Source organism: Athalia rosae, chromosome 3 (genome assembly GCF_917208135.1).
Source record: "Athalia rosae chromosome 3, iyAthRosa1.1, whole genome shotgun sequence".
In the NCBI taxonomy this organism is placed as follows: domain Eukaryota; kingdom Metazoa; phylum Arthropoda; class Insecta; order Hymenoptera; family Athaliidae; genus Athalia; species Athalia rosae.
In genome coordinates this window covers 9,667,270-9,678,444 of record NC_064028.1, presented here as the reverse complement: position 1 = coordinate 9,678,444, position 11,175 = coordinate 9,667,270, and the positions used below count along the sequence as shown (strand labels likewise).

The 11,175-nt window shown below is 39.1% G+C and overlaps 2 protein-coding genes across 4 annotated transcripts; both read right to left on the bottom strand.

Moving 5' to 3' along the window:
• Positions 1 to 2,693: 2,693 nt before the first annotated feature.
• LOC112694822 (protein Wnt-4-like) lies at positions 2,694 to 7,566 on the bottom strand. The gene is made up of 5 exons (XM_048651949.1): positions 6,725 to 7,566; positions 5,717 to 5,943; positions 5,279 to 5,613; positions 3,865 to 3,983; positions 2,694 to 3,783 (listed from the first exon to the last, which is right to left on the bottom strand). Exons 1-5 carry the CDS (start codon positions 6,799 to 6,801, stop codon positions 3,456 to 3,458), a joined length of 1,086 nt encoding a protein of 361 aa, XP_048507906.1. The 5' UTR covers positions 6,802 to 7,566; the 3' UTR covers positions 2,694 to 3,455.
• Positions 7,567 to 8,368: 802 nt separating this feature from the next.
• Positions 8,369 to 10,971, bottom strand: LOC105683332. 3 transcript variants are annotated; one of them, XM_012395868.3, is made up of 3 exons: positions 10,724 to 10,971; positions 9,044 to 10,446; positions 8,369 to 8,646 (listed from the first exon to the last, which is right to left on the bottom strand). In XM_012395868.3, exons 2-3 carry the CDS (start codon positions 10,148 to 10,150, stop codon positions 8,455 to 8,457), a joined length of 1,299 nt encoding a protein of 432 aa, XP_012251291.2. In that variant the 5' UTR covers positions 10,151 to 10,446; positions 10,724 to 10,971; the 3' UTR covers positions 8,369 to 8,454. The 3 variants fall into 3 exon arrangements, with proteins under 3 accessions (XP_012251291.2, XP_048507905.1, XP_048507904.1); XM_048651948.1 differs by having other exon boundaries at positions 9,044 to 10,404; XM_048651947.1 differs by having other exon boundaries at positions 9,044 to 10,971.
• Between the last annotated feature and the right edge of the window lie 204 nt (positions 10,972 to 11,175).

The window sequence follows — 11,175 nt, the reverse complement described above, 5'->3', positions numbered from 1 at the left end:
CATAAATCGTTTCTTCATATTTCTAAAGTATATCCGTCGACCTATCCGAACGAGTCACGATGACTCTTTCTCGTGTTCGATTCTTGAACAAAAAAAAAAAAAAAAAAGAATCTTCCGAATATCGACGAATTTGTCATAGCCAGGTGACGGAAAAAGTTTAAACCGATCCCACCTTGCATAAAAAGGCAAAAAAAAACAAAATCAAGAGGGAGGGGATAAGAAAAACGTCGGAAAGATATATAAATATATATAAAAGCCGGATATATGCTCGTTGGCACCGGGGCCAGCTGTGACATTGTCGAAGACTATATGGGACATTATGGGACACCGTAGAATGGGACCCCCCGTGATCGCTACCTGAATCATCAATGGGAAGATGGTGGTAGAATGAAGACATCTTGTTTTCTTATAAAGTGACACGTTTCATTCATCCCTTCTAGATGCGTCTCAATATAATAACCGCTGCTCGAACTCCTCCGACATTTATCCTCAAGCGATTTCTCGTCTTCGTTTTTTGTTATTTATTTATTTTTTTTCTTTTTCTCAACTATCGGGGAGATGCCGCAAAAAGCGAAAAGAAAAAAAAAAAAAAAAAGATCGTCGTTCGATCGGTGGGTACATTATGTACACATATATATTTTCATATAATTAGCCACAGAATGCGGACTGCAGGCTATATTTGATGTAACCAATTTGTTGGTGTAAGTACGGTGACAAATACACAATATTGCCATAACATATAGCAGGGATTTTAGAACTATCGATCGAATTAATAGTCACCGGTTCTGACTAATAGCCTCATTAATTAACGATCTTTCGGACTGATTAGACTAATCCGGCTTAATTTAGTGATCGGAAACCCCGGAGATCGAGAAATAGGTATATAGGTATAGCTACCAACGTGTATAGATATACATGCACGTGTATAGTGGGCGTGTGTATAGGTATACCTTGTGTATATTACACAGGTATAGCTATACGGGCGAGGAACTCTCGCCAGTCGGTCAGAAAGGATAGATTTTAAGATCCGAGATAGGAAACTGGTGAGAGCAAACTATATGGTAGCTTAGTCAACTAAAATGATTCGACATCCCCAAATTGACTATATATTATATGACGTCATCGGACTCTGGGAGATCGCATTTAATAGATGTAATTCGTCGTTATATATGTATACCTCCGAAACGACTCGCGCGAGGTCGGCCGAATTCGGAACGAGGAAAATTGAAAAAATCAGACGTCCGGCCAAAGATGATTGAGAATTTTCCGATTGATCGAACAATTGTAAATGTCCTTCGCAACTGGAAGCGAAGGCGAAAAATGTGTGAGAAATTTCTGTGGATCGCGAGATGAAACGAACCCGAATACCTGTGGGACATAGGATAATGCGGGAACCGGTGGAGACTGACGGAAAGTTCGAAAATCGAAGCATTGCAGTTTCGGATGTTTATATATATATATATATATATATATATATATATCGAGAAACATTGGAGTCGTATTGGTGATGTGGACGGGTGGTCAAGAATGGTCCAGGAGTGGCATCCTTGACGTGACTCGAGCTTATATTATATTTCCTCTCGAGTGTTTAAGCGGTTGTATAAACAGAATACAACGCCGCTCAAACAGTCAGCTAAAAGGTTTGAGTTGTAACGCGTTCTCGAACGGTCTACGTACTGTATACATCTATATTATATACGTAGATATATACACGTAAAACAAAATATACATATATCTACCGTATATATCTATTTACGTACCCGCAAAACATATCAAGACAATCACGCAGCAGATGATGCTTGACAGCTCCTCCGGATCATCGTCTTTCTTCGTCGTAATATGGATATTATAATAACAATTATTATTCTTACCGCAGCCATTTTGATTTGTCACGCACGTGTCGTTATTATCTATTTTATTCACGTGCGCTGCGTGAAATAGAAAAAAAAAAAAAAGGAAACGCTGCAACGATAACATTTCGATTCACGGATAACATTATCAAATTTCCAATATCATAGATACGTACGTGTAGAAGTTTTTTCGCATATGAAATATATTTTCATTGTACGGAAGGCAAAAGATTTTAGCTGCATTTGGATCGCTATGAATCGATCCGTCGCCGAGTGCGAGCTGGGAAAGAATGCAACTTTTGAAATGGTGGGGGAGAAAAGAACTTGAAAAAGAAAAAACAAAGGAACGAGTTGTACGACAGTTGAGGACTCATGATTCTCCCAAGTAGTGATTAGTTCTTTACTAATATATTGAAAGATACGTTTCTCAGCTCCTCCCCGTATGCTCTTTATGCGTTGCTCGTGGTATTCGTATAACGCTTGTCCGTGGTGCACTCACAATCAGTTTCAAAAGCTGATGAGCCAATCTTCTCTACAACAATGGCCATGGCAGCCACTCTCCAAACTTATATACACATTATACCGCCAATCAAATAGCACAGCTTTCAAAAAGTTACTAATTATATACATATACCCCATATACATCGCTTGGAAAAAAAAGAGAAAAAAGGAAGAAAAAAAAATTTATTAGACGAGATACAGCACACAATACAATCTTTTGAAGCGAGGAACTTTTTGTTGATTTTTTCCATGGTTTTTTTATTCTTAAAATTTTTCATTATAAAATTATTGAATTCATTATCATTATGTAGCTGAATTTCATCAAATATAAATTTCACCTACTATACCTATACGCGTACGCACCATTTTCGAAGTGGAACGCATTAATATATTTCGGGATGCAACTGGGTATAAAATTCGAACTGATGTACGCGGTCATTTCTGACTAATCGTTAATGAAAAAAAATAGAAAAAAAAAAAAATCTGAAAACAAAAAAAAAAAAAGAACGAGTGATCATCCGAAAGTTTTTTTCATTTTTCTTTTTCTTCTTTTCTCAGACCTTGATCGGTTGCTGCTGATGATGCAGGTTTCTGATCTCACGCTCTCAACTCGTATATATATATATATATGTATACATAGCTTATGTACGTACGTATACATATATATGTATTCATCAGCTTCTAAGACTATTTCTTATAGGTAGAGTATAATATACAGGTATATATAATATGCATATAAGTATTTATATATGAACTATATAATATTATATAAATTCCTTTTATATTGATTACAAAACGTTGTCATAACACGGGAGACCGTCCTAACTAAATTCGACAGGGTGCCACCAGATTCATCTCTTCATATACGCGGAGGACGTATACTATATTATATGTGTAGAAAAAAGGATGAAGAAAAAAAAAAAAATCCATAGGAAAGTCGCAACGGGCTAAACTTAATAAATTGATTCGTTATGACAGGGATTTTGAGCCTCGGATTTCATCCTTCAATATTAAAATCAAAAATTTCTACACCAAGAAATATCGAGGGTATAAAAATTCCTCCTCTTCGTTCTTTCACTCTTTATTATTTTTTCATATTACGTTTTATTTACAGGTGTGAATTTTCATCAATGTGGAACAAGTTTTACATTTATTTTTTTTGCCACAATTGCATTTCGACGGCGTTTGAATTTCATTAGTTTTAAATCCTCTGCCGCAGCAAAGTGTCGAGCAATTGATTTCGTTAAAACATTTTCTGTCGTGGGTATCTTTGCAGAAATTTGGGGAAGGTTTTATGTAATACAATTGCAGTTGGTTAATCTTCTCTCCGTGATAATTCAACGGCAGACGACGTCGATGTTTTTTGGAGATCCTAAACTTCAAATATTTCGCTTCGTCGGATTCGTCTCTGATCAGCAACGCTTTCGGGTACCTGATTTGGGAGAATGAATGTATAAATTTTTTTCATTCTACTGAAAAAAGTTTCAAATTAACACAAATATGATTTCCTTACCTATCGCGTATATTCTTAGCAGATTCCTTGAAATCGTTTAAAAGTCTTCTGCAAATTTTAATCGTGCAACTCGATGAGAATCCTTGACACTGACAATCGTCTTTCGATTTACCTACAGTCTGTAATGAGATTGTTCAAAATTCATTTCTGACGTGAATTCTAATTCCATAATACACATCGAGGAAAAATAAAACCATTTCTAATCGTAAATTTTATCTAACCTTCCTCTAGAATCTCCGAAGGACTTAATTACTCTAATTATAGGTACATCTATACCGAACGTGCCTGAGTGAATTCGTTTTCTCCCGTTTTTCCCTTCTACATATAGGAACAAACAAAAGGGTTATAAAGTTACACTCGTATGGGTATTATATACCGTACGCGTCATCCTCACATATCTCTATACATAATACACGTATATGTACCTGTGTAATAGATATATACCTGTGTATATAATATAAAAGGTCCGAGAAGGATTTCGTGAGTGGGCCGCAGCCACCCCGCATTAGCATCGCTATCAAAAGGCATCGTAAGCGCGTGATTGCTTAATCTTGTAACTTTTAAGAGTGCACAGCTCACCGTGGGAACGTATAACATAACCAGCACCTTAATTCTTATAGGTTGAACGGCTTCCGATATCCGAAAAATTTATTCCCACTCTTTTTCTTTATTACTCATTCGAGCATTCGTTTGGGTTTTCGGAAAGGCGTTATCGCGCGGCCGCGGAACACCCCGTCCCTCACTATACGATATTGCCGGACAGAGGAAAGAAAAAAAAAAAGACAATTTGCACCGCGCTGAGATTTTTGGCGAATACAATTTTTGAAGAAACTGTAACGGAGATAGTTTTTCTTTTTCCACTATCGTCGCTACTTCTGCGGTATTTTATGGGATGATAATTTTAAACAGGGGGATGGAAGGGGTCCTGGTAAATATTTGGGTCGAACGGTCGTTTATTTTGGTTATGGGGTATTTGCGGTTTGCGCGAACGGTTTTTTTTTTTATTTTTTTTTTTTGCTTTCTTTTCCCCCTTACACAGCTGTCAACTTTGAGAGAAACAAGTGGACCGCAAATAGATGTGAACGTGTTGTCGAACTATGTGTGGCTCTATGGGGTGTTTAATTGGGAAAAGAAAAACTATGGGATATTCCACGGAAAGGAAAAGTGGTCAGGTCGAGGCATACGTGAAAATATATAACCGCGTCAGGCTGGAAAATAAGGTCGCACCCCCTCCCTTCTCTCTCCTTTTCAAAGAATATGTACGTAAATAGAACCTCAAATCTTCGCCCTTACTTAAATAATAACCCAATAAAACAAAGAAATACTGCATTGCGAGTTAATATTCTTCGACAGCGAAAAGGGTCTCTCATTTTTAGGAAAGATATAATATCTCTGTTGATCGAATATTACTTACCATTAAACCGATTTCGATGTTGTGCCATGAAACTATGTCCTTGAAATTATTCATCATTCCCCGTTTTTTCGAACTGCGTTGATTGCCGCCGATCAAAATTTTACGCGCCATTTGTCGTCCGAACTTCACGTTATCACTGGGGCCTCTGAGCTTCAATTTTTTATCCGTCCAAGCCGAACTATGATTTTTGTAGAGATAGGATGCCCTCGATATCTCGTTGGTCTTAGTCCTCCCGCTGTCGCATTTGCTTAATTTATTTTCGCCGCAACTCCGAGCGAATGCGTGGGTCAGAGACGCGGCGAAAATCGAAGTCACGATCGACGTTTCCCTCGTTACTTGAGAAAGAAAAAGAAACAAAAAAAAAAAAATAATCCAATTCTGCTTGATTTCTCCGTCATTTTATCAGAAATAATTCACGGCGACGTCGTTTCGACTTACCGTCGTTGAAGAGCCTTTTATTCAACGTACAATTCCATCTCGTGTACTTGAACTGTTCGTGACAATTTTCAACAGTTAGGATCAAAGCTTCTTGCAAAACGTCCGTGAAATTTTTCTCCCTTCTGCAAAGTCTCATCAATTTTTTCGGACAGTTCGTTTTCGTACCGTTCAATGAAATCAGAAGATTTCGCATCGTCCTCATGACCTTCGAGCCACCACCGATCGTCCTGAGAAACAATTCGTCATGAGCGGTTTTGCTTTATTTCTTCAGTTTTCTACTTTCCTTCTTTGAGAAAAAAAGAGAAAAAGGTCGTAGGTAACAAATCTCATGCAAGTAATATACGTGTTATCAATTGTATCTCTGTGGTTTTTAGCTTCCTCCGACCGTTTTATTTAAACAACGCGATTTTATATTTGACTTCACATCCTGTGCAGTACGACAGGGTGCGTCGGGTTTGTTCCTGAGTTTTAGTCGACCTGCACAACTCAAACAAAACTTATTGTCAGTACTATGAATTCAAAGCTTGTCTTCTTAACTGGAATTTTTATTCTTTCGTTTTTAAACAAAAGGGTTTTTTTTTATCTGCGATCGCGTATCCCCTGGATTTTGGGGCTCTTCGTCGTCAGATTTTCGAAAAAGGATAGATCTATCGTACATTTTTTTCTTCCGCAATGTTTTCTTAACGTTCAACATTACGGGGTCTATAATAAGTGTCAAAAAATTTTGAAGGGCTCCGGTTAGATGATTTTGTAGAAAAAAAATGTGAACAAAAAAAATTGAGGACTTAGTACCGATTTTCCTATTCTTCTTATATCCTCCCTTCTTTCGGAATGAGATAAAGATCGAAGAAGTATGAGAAGATGTGGTTGTCGGATAGCGAACGGGATATATTCCGGACGATTTTTATCTGGATAATTGACTTGCTGGTGTGACGATTTAATCTTCGGTAAAAGTATTGGAATGAAAACAGATAGAAATAGTTTAAGAAAAAGGTTCACCTGACTTACCCGACCGGTAAACCGATGGTCCACGTTGTCCAGAATATTGAGATCGCGATCAAGGAGATCCACGAGACTTTTAACATCGTTACACCGCGCGCACCGGATATCCCAGAGGTTTCAAATATGTTCGGTCACCTATTTACAATCACGGAAAACGCCGGCTTTTCGTTGGAATTCGACGGTCTTATGTTCGTTAATCGCACGTCGATTATCCGTTCTTGAGGTGTGGATGAAGTTTCGGACTGTGAGGAGGTTTACTAGCGACTGATGAGGAGGCGAGCTGTTGTAAGAACTTTTGCGACAATTCGGTCATCAACGGTTCTGCACTCATCCGCAATCTTTATTACGTACATACATTTGTACATACATTGTATATACCCACCTATGTACTATAAACTAGTCACCGTCTAACCGTCCTACCTACAGGAAAAACGGTGCGTCCCGTCCGTTTGTTTTACAGATGAAATTAATTCGCGTATCAACGCCTCGCGATTGAAATATTCATTCGCACTCGCCTTTTTTTTCTTCTTCTTTTTCTAGTCCTTTCTCTGAACTGACTTATAAATTCGTCCATCATCATCGCGATATATCGAACTGCGTGGTGTGAGTGCTAATTTTCATCGTGCGTGCGGTTAGTTTCATTCGCGAAATTTATGTCACGTGTATATTATAACATGCACCTACTCATTCGATTTTTACATTTATAGATCGTGTGCCCCAGTGCCCTCCAGAGATCTTGTGTCTTTCGTTTGACCATTTTTAATTTTTTTTTTTATTTTCAATTTTAGAACGTCGTCTGTCGATCTTTATGCGAAAGAAGTAAATATTTATCGAACGAATGAATCAAATGTCATGTATGTGTATATCCGTGATACGAACTCACTCGATGTAATATATATTTTATATATACATACATCAATACATGGATCAGTTAATCGTTCGTGAATAAACTTAAAGAACTACCAGGGAGGTCCTCAAGAATAATAATGTCAAATTATCATGTTGATTATTATTGTATCTGATCGAGTCTGAAGAACGCATTCGCTGATCATTTATTTTCAATTTTTTTTCTCTCTAAATGTAATTGGTAACCTGATACAATTTGCAAAATTATAATTATATACCCTATGCGAATAAAGAACAACCGAGGATTTTAAACCAGGTCGATATACATGAGTATACATGCTGCATCGGCAAACCAGTCTTTTATTTTTCATGTCATTTCGACGGAGGTCTTCGTGTCATTCATTAAAAAAAAAAATAATTTTTTTTTTTTCTCAATTTTTGTAATCCCCTCCTCCAAATTTGGAAAATATCGAAAGCGCCTGTTGGCAGATTACTTGACACGCTCCGGCATCCTCCTACTCGACAGATAATTCTTCGAGAGATGAAATCTTGTACCTTCGCAAAAGAGACCGCCACCTTCCGATGCCGAAGGTGCGGAAGGTGATTGTGATTTGGGTTGCCTGACGTAAGGGAATCCATATTACAACGCTCTGCTGCAGTGGGAGTAATTCAAACTCTTGCTTCGGAAGGTGACGAAAAATTGGAAATCAGTACCTTACGCAACGTACGGTAATTTTTAGATCGATGAATTTCGTATTCTTAAAATATTGGATGATAATTAAGAATAACGCGTTAAACGAGTAATTGACAATGTAATTGCTATCTTTTTATTTCCAGTCTGTTGCGATGGGAAATTTTCTTTTCGGAAGACACTGAAATTTTTATTCGGTTTAGACCACCAAGTTAACTTCTTCGGCACGATGGTCTACGTGGCCGAGATTGAACGGCCAATTTCTTTGAGAAATATTTTCCAATTCACCTCGCAGTAGATTTACTAGGTCATCCAAGTATCGCAAATCGCGAATTTCACTCCTCAGTCTAGTCGTTGCCGTTGTCAGGTTTCCAGTCTTCTTCTCCGCCCACTGCGTAAGACAGAAAAAAACAAAAAGAAAGTATAGTAGCATCTTTCTTTCATCGGACCGTCGGCTTTTTCGAATAAAATATAGCGTTCTTTTTCGTCCCATCGGATTTTGAAAGAGGAGATGCAGTATTTGCTTTTTTTTCCCCCCTAAAGAAATAAGAGGGGAAACAAAATGACTGCGATATTATCAGCCGTCGCCGACAAATACCCTTAATAGGTCAACGACGCCTCAGCATCTCGTTGAGGTCAAGTGGCGATCGATCGGTAACTCCACGTTCTATACATCGAACACACTACGAATTCATTTGTCGCGCTTAATATCCGTTGACGGTATTAAAATTAGTGACCAAATTGAGATCGACTTCGTTAAACATAAAACCAAAAATTTCATAGTTCACCTGAAAGTTTTTTCTCAACGAAGAAATGTCCCCGAATATATCTTTATTGGTGTTTCTAAGGTGTTCGATTCTTCCTCTCAAATGGCGTACCACAGTCTCCGGGTCCTCGTCCACAATTTCGTAACCAAAATCCTGCTCCCAGGATTCTTCTTCCCTGAGGATATTTTCCCCGCATCCGGAACCGTCCCATAAATCCATATTGGAATTCTTCTCGTTTTTTAATACCTCTTCGACGACTTCATCGAAGAAATTAAGTCTCTCGCAGCTCGATCCACTGCTCATTAAATCGGGGGTCAAAAGTCTTTTGGGGCTTTCGAAATTAGCGATCGCCAAAAGGTCTCTGTACGAGGACTCTAAAGAATTGTTCGACAATTTTTCCGCCGTTCGCCTCTCTCTGTACGTCGTCTCTTTGAAATTTCTCGTCTCTTGCATCGGAAGTTTTATATCCAAAGCGTCTGGGTCAAGAATAGCCTCGAGTTGAGAAGCGCCGACCAGTTGCCGGTCGATTAGACGTTTGAGTTGTCTGTGACGTTTGTCGGTTCGTTTCTTCGTAGGAGTGCTCGTCGGCGTCGATGGTTCGGTTTTCGGCGTGATTGAAAACGTCGGGGACGGCGAAAGAATCACGTAATTTTGCGTCCTCACTATTCTTTCGGGCGTGTAAGAACGGGACGACGTCTCGCACGGCGGTTCCTCCGCGTAGCAAATTTCCTCCTCGTCGGCGTCTTGATTTTTTACAGATCCGTTTCGATATCTCATCGGAAAATCATCCAGCTTTGACGAATGGTTTCCATTCGTATTCTCGGTGGAAAATTTCACCCCCGTTAGCTCCTCCGGATTTATCGATGAATTCAATTCGGCCGGGGGGTTTTCGGCAAGGGCGCGGTTGTCAGTTCCAATTGTCTCGTCGTTTTCCACGATAGTTTCTTCGTCGGAAGACGATATCGTCGATCGATCGGTCGAACCCGTTGAAACATCGTTTGCGGCGTTCGTTAACGCGCTTGTTGAATTGGGTTTCGATCCCGTCAACCACCAGCCAAATTCGTCGCAGTCGACGAGGGCACCGCTCAGACTTCCGTTGTTACCGGGGTGATTTTTCAACAGAAACATCGTCGCGTATATTCCTACCGTTTTATAAATTCACCTCATAATCGTACCCGATGTACCGAAGATAGAAATTTCTGCAGCTATGTTTCCGAGTATACGGATCCAAATATAATCTGAAATACGAAGGAACTTGCAGCCGGGATTTTGTGCTTTCATAGAAAAGCTTTTCACTTCGGTGTCGGTGTTAATCCTTCCTGGCAAGAACGGCTTGACACATTTGATACCCGCGGAAACGGGACTGTGCAGTTACCAGGCTTCTGTTCCGATATAAACTCCGTTACATATTACTGTCATTTATTCTGCGAACGATATTGAATATGGAAAAATTAAGTATTGGGTATATCTACACCGAAACGCGTATCTGTGAATAACCGATACGTAAATGATAAAAAAATCAAGTTGAAAAAAAACAAATAAATGAAACCGATACAGAAAAAACTCTTGGAAAAAATTGAGATTATCCAAAAATATTTAATCGGTATACAATCGTCGAGGTGGTTGCGAGCGGATAAATTTTAATCACGACCGATTTTTATGTTCGATTTTTGCGCGGTTGAAGAATCGGTCATTAGTTACCTTCGCACGTTGACGGAAATGCTTACATAAAATATAACATATTACAGTTAAGACTACACTGTTCCGAAGAACGAACCGTCACTGAGCTCCTACCGCTCGTAGAACTTTGGTTATTGTCATTTCCGCTGATATACATATAGCGGAATACGTTGCCACGACAACGCTAATTAAATAAATAGACGCCTGCTGTGTCGGGTCACGTTCAACGGTCGCATAAATTGTCGCGATGATGATGATGATGATGATGATGATGAAAAAAAGAGATGTGTAAAAATGAACATCAATGAACAGACACCGATTGAAGAAAAAATGATCGAGAAAACGCCGCGCGCGTTTCGCCGCTTGCGTTCATTCTTATACTCCGATCATCGACCCGCCGCGCCGCTTCGCGCGATTATACTTCTGCACCTTGCGGACTTAATTCAATACACGAAGAGGAAGGGGAATGAAAA